The sequence below is a fragment of the Cyprinodon tularosa genome, unplaced genomic scaffold, assembly GCF_016077235.1.
Source record: "Cyprinodon tularosa strain WSP-4 unplaced genomic scaffold, ASM1607723v1 ctg513, whole genome shotgun sequence".
NCBI lineage: Eukaryota > Metazoa > Chordata > Actinopteri > Cyprinodontiformes > Cyprinodontidae > Cyprinodon > Cyprinodon tularosa.
The window spans coordinates 297,533-309,706 of NW_024039245.1; the positions used below are offsets into that span (position 1 = coordinate 297,533).

General features: G+C 35.1%; 1 protein-coding gene across 4 annotated transcripts in view; it reads right to left on the reverse strand.

Moving 5' to 3' along the window:
• Window positions 1–12,174, reverse strand: part of acot7 (acyl-CoA thioesterase 7) — a 69,009-nt gene that overhangs the window by 31,131 nt on the left and 25,704 nt on the right. For 2 of the 4 annotated variants that reach the window (XM_038303546.1, XM_038303543.1), the window contains exons 5-7: window positions 11,565–11,679; window positions 10,685–10,699; window positions 9,004–9,090 (exon numbers count right to left, since the gene is read on the reverse strand). In XM_038303546.1, coding sequence (XP_038159474.1) covers window positions 9,004–9,090; window positions 10,685–10,699; window positions 11,565–11,679 — 217 coding nt within the window. The remainder of the gene's footprint in view (window positions 1–9,003; window positions 9,091–10,684; window positions 10,700–11,564; window positions 11,680–12,174) is intronic. The other 2 variants (XM_038303547.1, XM_038303545.1) reach the window with 1 other exon arrangement.

Sequence of the window (12,174 nt, forward strand, 5' to 3'; positions counted from 1 at the left end):
AGCATTTTGGCATCAACACTGCTAAAGGATCTAAGGAGTGGATCTTAAAAAGTAGAGTGAATATTGAAAAATATTTAATGCAAAGTACTTAATGCAAACTGCTAAATATGAATGAACTGTGGTGCTGAGGGCCTCATCTAAATGTCCTAAATTCCTTTTCTTAAGAGCACAATGTCATGTAAATTGTCTAAAACACTGAGGGACAATACAAGCCATAAATCATACTGACACAGTCATATACATATATTTTATCTTTCATAAAGCGATATTTTTTCTCTCACAAAAATCCATTCTCCTTTCATGCCTATGCATTCTCCTTATACACAAACACTCTCTCTCACAAGCATATTTTCTCCTCTCACATGCTTCCATTCTCCTCTTACATGCATACATACATGTACTCCTCTTACATGCATACATACTCCTCTTACACGCATACATTCTCCTTTCACAGGGATACATTCTCCTCTCACACCATACATTCTCAGTCAATCGAAGAGGATTCTTATATCTGCATGGTTGAACCTTTTTAAATATTATAGGAAAAGACTAGACTCACTGCCCTATAGACAAAGGACTGTACAAAATATTAGCAGCAAGGGCCGCTATAATCCTGCAACAACCAAAGATAATATTTTGTTATTTGATTTTCCTTAGTTTATTAATACTTTAAAGTTGTACTTTCCCTTCTTCATATAGGTAACCAATACATTTGGAGGATGATGTCAGTTTCAATTGTTCTTTTGTTTAGTTGGGCTCTTTTCAAACCCCCAAAATGTTATCTCCTCTAACTGGGCTATACTATCTTTCAGCATCTCACATTTATACTAAAAAAGATTTGACTTATCGCAAAAACATATACATTCATCTGAACTGCCCTAAATATTACTTTCTGGCTGCAACTTGCACCTTTTTCGCTCCTTCCATCATAAGCAATCAGGATGCTGTAATGAGCCATGATTGTTGAATACTGCTCTATTCATGGTGGGACAAAAGATTACAAGTTCCTGCTGAGCATGTTTCCTTGGAGGGGAAAAACCCTTTAACACTGAACAACAGTGCTTTGCTATCTTCTCTGGTTCAACAAGTCTTTAATCAGTGAAGAGCCTTAACATACAGTAACTTCATCTAAAACATATAATGTACACTTTTTTCTGCATACGTGATTTCATAAAAGTGGAAATAAAAAATCCTTGCATCCAATGGTGAGCTTGGAAAAGTTAGGGTGGCAGTCTTTTAGGTGAATTCTGGATAAAGATATTGTATTTAATCCAATTCAAAAATACTTCTTTAATTGCAAAGGACATTTACAGATACTGTTTTAGTAGTTAAATGTAAGCAATATAGTGATTTAAACTGTTTTTGTTATGAAATTTAAATCAAGAGCACATTTTATTGGCTAAAATGAAAGAGCAGATGTCCTGGTCTAAATTATAATATCTTTGTCAATTTCCTCGGGGTATTTTTCTTCCAGCTGAACCAAACAAATCAACTCAACATGGACACCTGTTAATGCACTTTGAAATAGACTGAATGTTTTTCTGTTTCTTTGTTGTTATTTTTGTTGTTTTTCTTTTTTTGAGTGTGTTTTTTATAAATAAGATGACATCTTTTTTTTTTATCTTTTTGTCTTTTTCAATACATTACCCTTGCAGACCAATACAACCTTTTGTTGACTAACCCCATCCTTACATTTTTACACTTGCTGAAACACATCAGTGTACTGGATGTCATTTTGGGGCAAGGATTTGTTCACGCCTCTGTTGTTTCTGTCTATCCACTACGGATGTGTTAAATCAATTTGATGAAATTAAGTTAGGTGGTTTCTCTCTTTCATTGATTCAATGTCAAACATTCAGCACAAATAAACAGAATCACCCTTTAGCTCGTTTAAAATGGATTGTGGGGTCTTTGCTTAATTTAATTAAAGGTTCTCTAAGCTGACTGTTTCACATTAAAGTTGCTAAAGCCAACCAGCCTGTCTGGAACATGCAGTAGAGACATAGACTGAAAATTTAGTTTTGTTTTATGCCCTTATGTAGAATGGATTTTATTTGGATGCATTCTGCACATTTATAGCTTGTATTTCCCAGTAGGTTTGCTTTTTGTCCAGGCTTCCATAACAGTAATTTGCAAACTCAAAAACAATGGCATTTGTGTCTCTGTCCTTCCACTAGATGTTCAGTAAATCAACCTTTATAGATACATTTACTGAATCAATACAGGATCTTTAATCAACAACTGTGAAACCTGAAGATTTTTTTTAAATTTAATTTCTTTGATAGAATTTTTCTACCAGTGGGTAAAACAACCTGAACTGTGTAATACATGGATCCAAATGTATGTAGTACATATTTGTTTGTAAGGTTGTATTGCATTGCCTAAATATTTCAGTAAAGTAAACTGAACTAAAATAACTTTTTCACCCAGACATGAGGTAGAAATTCAATTCTTAAAGTGGTTTGAAAAAGTACTTCTTCCCTCATCGGTTTTAGTGTCAAAAACATGTTTGATGAATAATATTTCTTGCATCTTAGGCATTGAAACGTTTACATACTTTCTGATGAACGACAACATAGAAGTACAGATATAACTCCAAATAAAACATGTTCTGTTTTCAGGGTGAAATAACATTTTCCCTTGTTACCATCTCAACAACTAGCAACGCAACCTCTGTGCTAAATATGTCGGTAAAAACTTTATACAACGCAGCTGGAAACAAACTGTACTTAGTTGCTTTAGTCCACATCATGCAATCAGCAGCTGTGTCCATGGAAACAGGTAGCATGCTTGTTAGCGACAAAAAGGGAGGAAGAGAGTGAGCAGAAGGAATGAAGAGATAACAAGGAGAGGTAAAGAATGAACAAAGACCAAAAAGAAAAGGGAAGAAAATGCATGGTCTGAGATACTGAGGGTCCTATGTTTTGATCTTTACTTCATTTGGAATATTTCAAGGCTTACCTGAGTTCTAATTATCACATCCATGTCTACTAAAAGAGACCAAAAAATCATTAAACCTTCGGCAGCTAACCCTAGAATTCTGTACACTTTAAAACGTTTTTTTAAACAGTTACATATTTGGATTTCTGGCTATAAAAAATAAAGATTGAGAATGTTTTTAGTGATCTAATAGTTAACTTAAGCTTGTAAGGGAGATATCATCTATTAGTCACTGTACTATTGATAATTTTGTGAAGTACAGATTTGTTTTAGAAAGCAATTACTTTCTACAAAGCAAATAATTGTACTTTAAACGAGACAGAAGGTAAACGCTCTCTTCCTTAAAAGTTAAGCTGATTAAAAGACCGAGAGGCCTTAATAAGCTCATCAAGACTCTGTACCCTCCTCTTTTACAGTATACCTTTGCTACAGTATAAGGTCTAAGTGCCAGTGGTATATGAAGGAATGGAGTAAAAAACTTTCTTGTATCCTTTTAAACATGCTGCATGCATAAGCAGATCATGGCTATCTGTAGACACAGATTTATTTTGTCAATATTTTCAATTATGCAACAGGAGCTCCCCTACTCTGAGAAGCAGCATATACACTAACGATAACCACCGCTAAGGAAAACACTGGTAAAGATTGTCAGTCATCCAGGACATGATAATCCTAAGTGCCTAAGGAGAAGGCAACTGGGCTTCTATTGTTGCTTGGAAACTTTTCAGCTCTTATCCAAAAGAAGAGAAATGTTGCAGCAGTGAACTATTAAGATCATTTTCTTTACCTTTTGTTAAATAATGCAAATCCTTGGTCTGAAATAATGACAACACTTTTAGAGCCAAATTACCTGAATTATATTAAAAGAAATGGAAAAGTGATGCTGGAGAAAAGCAAAAGATTTTCTGGAAAAAAATAAAAGATCAACAGTAGCACAACATGGACACATTGCATCAATATTCCTTTATTGCTAAAAATGCAGATCTTTTTAACCTTAAATTAACATTTTGATTATTTTAAACACAGGGAATATTTCTCAGTATTTCTCAAATAAAACTATTCAGTATTTTTCAAAAACCTAAAGCTTAGAATGCAGCTGTACAAAAAAGTTTGTTTTGCATTAGTGGACTGCAACAACAAATTGTAATGTGCTCCTAAGCCTGTGCAGCGATTTCCACTAACACAATCATGTCTATTTTTAATGCAGAGCTGCCTCAGGGTCTGCAGATCAAAACCATTTCACATTTATTGTCAGCCTTATTCCTTCCTTCCACAGACCATTCTAGATTAGTTGAAGCATTTATGACATAATGTGATATATATCAGCATAAAATCTATCATAGGTATTATTAAACATTATTTTGTTAGTCTGTTCCAACATTTATGAAACATAATCACTAGCTAAAAGCTTTAGGGAGGAAATTTGTGTCTGAGAACCTTGATTTTTAATTAAAGTTTTTCACTTGTTTTATGGTTTTCAGAGTTAAAAGAGAAAATATGTTTTTTAGTAATTATAAAAAATCTTTAATAATGACTATCATTGGCACAAACAGGTGCAAAAAATAAATCAATTCTGGAAAAAAAACAAAGCATCAGAATGGTTGGATTATTATGTGTTAGTGACTATGTCCAAACCTCTGGCTCAAGCTGCGGTTACAGTACAATCGCAGAGTGGAGAGATGCAAGACATGCTTAGAGAGGAAAAGAGAGAGCGAGCACCCTGACTGCCTGACCTGACTTGGTTATGTAAACAAAATAAGAGTAGCAAAAGCAGCAGCAGTGAACAACAGGGTACATCGCCTAATGAGCAATGGCATGAATGGGTCAACAGCGTGTGCAAGCGAGTGTGTGTTTTAAATGACCTGTTTGCTTTTACCATATTTGATTTTAATTGGACATGTTTACAAGTGTGTCCTCCAAATTAAAAAGGCAACCATGACAGTATGTTTATCCTTCTCTCCTTCATCCTTCTTTCCATTCTTTCTTCCCTATCCTGTCTCCTGTCCTTATCAGCTCCTCTTACTCTCGATAAACATCTTTCTTCTCTACTTGCTCTTCACTGTTTCATGACCTCTTACATATCTGACATCAACAAAGATGCCAGGATAAGAAAGGAACATCCAGTCATAAAGAATATACCTAAGCTTTAAGAACCCATCTGCCTTGTTTTTAGGGAAAAACTGATTTAAAATTTCTGTTATAAAACCATGGGAATTTCTTTTGATGGATGCACAGGTGTCTGCAAACAAATGTGGTTGGATGTTGATGTTATTCTCTTACATTATCTTGCAAGTTAAGTTTGCATTTTCCATTGTTTTTCAGTTCTGTTCTTTCTCTTCCCTGAAGTAGTTAGCAATCATTGTTTTCTAGAAATGGCATTCTAAAATACCAGAGAAAAAGCCCCCCACTTGGCAAAAAATACGTTTTTAATCTTTTTAAAAATTATTAGGAATTAAAAACAAATAAATGGTAGCGAAATACTTTTTAAGAGGGGTTCCAGAAATAAATCATAAGCAGTCAATATTTCACCTTTATTGTTGCCATATGCTACTCGCACCATCACAGCTGCAGTGAGGCACAGCGACCTTCAAGAATGAGGAGCTATTGATAAAATGAATGCTGTTTTAATGATTTTACACAATCTACTCCACAAATGCAGTTATTAGTGACATATATCACTAAATAAAGTTAATTCTATATAAAGAGGAGATGCAAAGGGACAGGGGGAAGATAGCGATAACCTCATACTCTCTACCCTGAACCTAATTTAATAAACAATTCTGAGACATCAGAAACCTACAAGAAAGTAAAAGATTCCCCCGAGCCTTATTGTGATATTTTATGCAAGCCTGAGGCATTAAAAAGTGCAAAGTGCACAATACAATTAAATAAAAAAAATCTTGTTCTCTTCTCATTGCGACACACTACTATGCCCCTTTTCCTTCATCCTTTGTCTTTATTTTCCTCCATCCCAGTTCCAGCTATTCTCATAATGGAGCGTACATAAACTGAACAGATAAAGCCCACCAACGCCAAATGTTTACAATTAAACTACATAAAAACAAACAATATTTTTAATTGTTAAGATTCTTCCAAAACATTAGTGATGTAAAAGAAAACTCTATTTTCAGGCACTTCAGCTCCGTCAGTGAGCATATCTTTATATTCATTTCACTGTGCTTCTCTCCCCTTTTCTCATGTGCTTCTCTGTTGAGAAAGGCAAACAGTAACCAAACTAAATTTTATCTTTTACCTCATTAATTTTCTTGCTTAACATGAAGCAGTTAATATAAATATATTAGGAGAAACAGGGGATTGCTTATTTGGTTAGACAACGATTGAATTACATCAAATATCACTTAATTAATTTAAGTGCTTCCGTTACCTGATATTTGCTTTCACCCACAATTCTTTGCATGATGTATAGGTACAGAGTACCTTGTGGAAATGGATAAAACTACATAATTGCCTCACAGATGCCTACATACCTTCACATCTGTTTTTTTTTTGCAAAGCCAGTCAATACATTGGAGTGACTTGTATATTTTTTGTAGTTGATTTTTTGGAAGGCTTTAGTCCCAATGTGACAAAGATTATCTATCTGTAATAATGTCCAAAATGCTGAAGGGTGTTCAAAATCAGCACAACAGTTAATGCTTCCTATCCTATCCATGAAAGTGTTCTTTTTGTTCACCCCAAAAAAGGTAAAGAAACAGGAGCTAGGAGCTCCATTTTGTTGTATTCGGATTGAGTGTCAAGTCTTACTCGTAAAGTCAAAACTAAGCTTTGCTCTATGCCTTTAGAGGTGGGTAATTCAGGTCCAGAAAGTAAAACCCTGCATAAAGAATAATTCCAACCATTTCAATATCCAACTTTGCAACACAGACTGGTAGTTAATAACCTGATTATGTGAAGAGGATGAAGGAAAACAAGGCAGGGTTTTTACATTCTGGACTGGGATTACCCACCTCTGATTAAGTCTGATTCCCTTGTGTTCTCCATGTTCTAAGGTTTAGACCTATTTCATTCAACACTTTATACATTTAAAAATACATTTGAATGTTATTGAAAGCCTTAAAGGGGTTTATTTAACAAGCTGTTAAAAAAAGGTTCCTTTAGAGAGGAAGGTTTTTTGTAGTGGTCTGTCTGATAACCCTTTCCCACTGGCTGAAAAACCCGTTTAAACCCAGGAACAATTGGCTTTTAGTGGCAGTGGGCACAGCTCACTAATGCATCTACCATCCCAACGACACCATTAAACGCAACGTACAGACGTCAACACACCGTGCCATTTGTATCTGTTCTAACAAGCTGAAACAACTCAGTTTACATTCAATAAACATGGTGTAGCACTGGTGGGAGGAATTCGGAAATATAAGAGTGAAACGTTAACGCCCACTTACTACGCCTTGGCTTCCTTACATGCTGCTCTCCATTGTTTACTTTCCCATTCGCTGTCGCACTGGTGACATCTTCAACGCTAACCCAGTGTGATGCTTCACACACAGCAGTGGGAGGACAGAGGCCACGCAGCCTGCCAGCGGGGGGTTAGCCCAAGCTTTTTTTGTGAATAGGAAATGAGCCAAATGCTGATTGTGTTTAAAAATCTCGAGTTAATCCACTAATTTCAGTGGAAAGGAGGCTTTACAGTGGTTCTAGACAAGCCTCTGATTAGTGACGTGCCCCCACTGTGCACGTGAATACATAGTGGTTCACCAAATTCCTGTACTCGGCTTCTTGTGCATCGCTGATACAACCAAACTGATCCAATTATTTTTGCCGATGACAGCTATCTGTTATGTACTGAAAGTCGAAGTTGTACAGAATACAAAAAAAGACAGTGAGAGTACAGCCCTCTGGTGTGCTCCCATGCTGCTGACTACCTGGACAGTCTCACAATCTACCTGGGCCTCCTAAGTTTAGTCAGTTTGTCAACGCATCCTAGCATAATGACTCACAAGCTTTAAACATCTCACAGAGCTCTTTTCATTCTGCTATTTAACAATAAAAAGACAATGACAGAATTTCTACCCGCTGGGGATCCAAGGCTAATAGGTGGGAGAATCTGTTGACTAGATGGCAATCTTTGTACAGTATAAAAACTCAAGAAGAAAGCCATTGTTAAAGGAAAGATCTGGCCAGATGAGTCTTTACTTAAACAGAAAAGCTATTTGTGATGGTAAACTAACAGTGCACATAGTCCTTAATCCAGTCTCCCAATAACCAACTACAGTGATATCATTAGGCTCTGAGAGACAGAAAGACTGGTCAAAGGGACCAGCTTTCCTGGAGTTGAGTACAGAATAGTCTTAGACATCTTTCAGAGAACTGAGGCTAAATCATAACTGCCGTCCAACAGGACAACAATCTGAATCAAACGTCTTCGTCATTATTTAAGCTTTTTTGAGATACCAGCTCAGAATGCAGGTATTAGTACAAACAAATAGAAAAGCCTACAGAAAAATATCCATCTTTATAAAAGACCGTCAAGAATATAAAAACTCCATCAGAAGAAGAAAAAGAATTAAATATTAAACAACCTCTTTAATTCCTCAAAGAAAAATTAAATGCACACGAAGATGATTTAAACATCAAAGGAAAAAAATGGAAATGGAAATAATGTAGTACGGTATTTACATGAAGTTCAGCTTGTGCCAGAGCAGACTATGAAATGGGCTATTCGATTGTCAGCAGTGGTATTTATGTACATGGGATCTTGTTTGTTTGTGCCCTAGGAGGGGTGTGGGTGTGTACTTAAACTTGCGGCAAACTGAGGACATTTTTGTTGCATTTTACTAGTAAAGTGAGGATTTTGATCTCAACTGAGGACCTTTTACTGGTCCTCACCAGTCGTAGAGGCAGTACACTGCCCAGGTGGAGGGGATCTGTGGCAGCTGCCTTTTTCTCCATAAAGGATCCATTCAGAGCTACAACGGTGGATTAAACCATAGGTCTCTGAATGCTCCAGACATGTAAAGCAATGCTTAGTTTTTATTGGGCTGTTTTGGCAAAGTGTCAGTCAGATCAAACTGTTAAAGCAACACGAGAAGTAAGTAAACTCACCCCCATAGACGAAGTCATCTAGAGTGCAGTCTGAAGGCCCCACCAAATGGATCAGGCTAGACTGGCTGAAGCCAACTGTGTACCTTTCTGCAGTGTGAACACACAAACATAAATCTTTTCAAAAACTGAATTATTGATCTACAAACAAATATAAAAAACACGATAAAATGTAACTCCCAAAGACTTTTACAAATAGCTTAAAATGAGGCATTATGTCAAGATAAAAAATTTATATGCGAGAACTCTCAGAGAATTATTATTTACTTGAAGAAAAAAACTATTCTGGATTGTCCTTAAGTGTGAGAGATTTGTGTGATTTCAACACTAAACTACAAGTTCTAAGGAAATAAAGGATGGAAATCTTAATATCAACTTTAAACACATCCTTTGAAACCACCATTGATTCTAAAGCATGAATACAATTATAAGAATGCCTTCTAAAATATTAGCATGTGATTAATATAAGGAAATGCAGTATACTGTCCAAAGCTCTTTATACATACCAAACACTCGCCATCTTCAAACTACCAATGTAAATCAACCTCATGACCAGAGATGGGAAGTAACGAAGTACAAATACTTCATTACTGTACTCAAGTAGATTTTTCTGATATTTGTACTTTACTTTACTACTTATTTTTATGGCAACTTTTTACTTCTACTCCTTACATTTTTACACAAATATCTGTACTTTCTACTCCTTACATTTTAAAAAATTGGCTCGTTACTTTAGTTTTGAATCATTTCAATGGAGTTACCGTTATTATTTTTCACGTCATCAATACCAAATTCAGTCTAATTGGATGAGAATCTACGTTGCATTTGACGCACCACTACAAGATGAATCGACAGATTCGGCGGTATTCATTCGCGGCAAATCATTGCAGCTTGGTGGCGGTGGCGTTAGCATAGTAGTATGGACGACGAGATGATTGAAAATGAACACAACGGAGATCTAGTCCTATTGGCAGACATCCATTTAAAATGTAGGCAACGGCATGAAAAAAGTGGTTTCTACTTTTACTTTTATACTTTAAGTAAATTTACAAGCCTGTACTTTGTTACTTTTACTTGAGTAAAGAAGTTTAATCAGTACTTCCACTTTTACCAGAGTATTTTTTAACACAAGTATCTGTACTTTACTCAAGTACGGAAAGTGAGTACTTTTGCCATCTCTGCTCATGACTAGATTTAATATTTTAATAGTGTTAAAACGTTGAGGCATTGTGGTGGTATGAGTGTGGGGTCTGTGAGTCTGCTATAAGACAGAGACTCCTGCCAAATCTCATGCTGTGTCTTGTTGGGCTTTTACCAAAGTCCTTTATTTTCACAAAAAAAGCATACAGTTATTGTTGATGCTGGCTGGACAGCCAATAATGTTAATTATGATATCCATTCTATTTGGTTATGTATACCTTTAATTTCTGAGGTTATAATATTTGAAAATTAAGGAATTTCCTTAATGAGAACACCATATTAAGAGGTTATGTTAAAATATTTGCTGTACATACTGTTTTTTTTTGTTTGTTTGTTTTTTTTTGTTCAGTATGAATACTTAAAATGTATAATGAACATAATTTATGAAATTATATTTATAATAATAATTTATTTAGTGTTAAAAAAAAACAAAAAAACAATTGTTTTAACCAATACTGTTAAACATAGTATATAGTTTGCTTACCTTTGGGTGTGTCCTCTATGCTCAGCAAAAATGAGAATGGTGTAATATTTTAAATCAGTCGCACAAATAGAAAATATTAATTTGCATTGCACACATAAAGAATAAAACTGTTAAAAGAGCATCTGTTACTGAGACCTTTAAAAGAATATTTCAGTGCCCCTTCCCTTCATTTTTCTTATCTTTGTTTTCTTTTCTAATAATAAAGATAAAAAAAACGGATCACAAAGTATAAACAGTTCACCATATTTTCTCATGTTTATCTATTTCACAATACAGATGCAGTGGAGAGTATTACAAGTAACTTGGGAAAGGAAGTGACAGAAACATTAGCAGAACAGTGTTTTTCATATCATTTTTTTTATCTTACCATAATTGAAAACACTGATCAAAAATGTTGTATTTACTGAATATCAGCAGAGGAACTATATAGTATTTCTAAGTTGTAATATAATACTTGATTAATACCCCTTTCATATCTAACAAGTCAATACTTTTTTAAATACAACTTCCCACAGTTCTCAGTACTTTATGCTGATATCACAATACCAAAGTTCATAATTAACTTAGCTGGAAGAAGGAAAGAAGGAAAGAAAGAAAATGTACGAATGGTGGAAAAAAACAAGACAATTAAGAGATAAAGTAGAAGAGGATGGACTCAGGGAAAAAAGGAAAGAATATCAGCAAACAGGAATGGATACAGGACACAAGGAACGGCTAACATTTCCAGAAACATTTTTTTAAAAATGTGTTTTTGAAATAGTATATTTCAATATTCTTCTATTTAAATATTGAAGATAATCAAATTAAATTGTAGATTTTTTCCAGACTTTGTTTGAAATTCAGATGTATAAGTTTGAACAAGTAGACAGCTGCACAGTACCTGGATTTGGTGGAGGTGGCATTGCCTCCTCAAGCCTCGCTTTGGTCTCCAATCTCTCAATTTTCTGTGATTCATAGCGCTTTCTGCCTTCTTCTTCCTGCTCTGGACTAGCGTACTAGATACAACACAGAACACACACAGTAAAAACCTATGTACGCACTGCTGTATTCAAGTGTTATGTCTGCTTAAATTTTATCAAGATATAACAAAAACCACAAACATGTAACTATAATTGTTTCATTTGCAGAGGAGAATCTTTATTTCTGGTGTAAACATCTTGAATAGCATAAACTGCAAAAACAAAACAGGCTTAAACTCAGATGCAAGTGAAATTTCAGGGAAATCAGGGAGAAACTGTCAGAGAGAAGAAAAACTACCCACAGTGAAAACTAGCCTGTTTCAAAACAGATTTGTTTTTTAGTCACTTGTTTGGTCAGTACTTTTAAATGACACTGATGTTCTTTTTTTTATTTTCAGGATTATATTATTGAGCAAGTTGTCTTTTGTCACTGGTAGCGGATTGTGGACCGAACCTTCAGAAACTAATCTGACCAAACGAATTACTTGGTCCAGGCTCAAAATAGATGTTACAAGAAAGTCAATAGTTTGT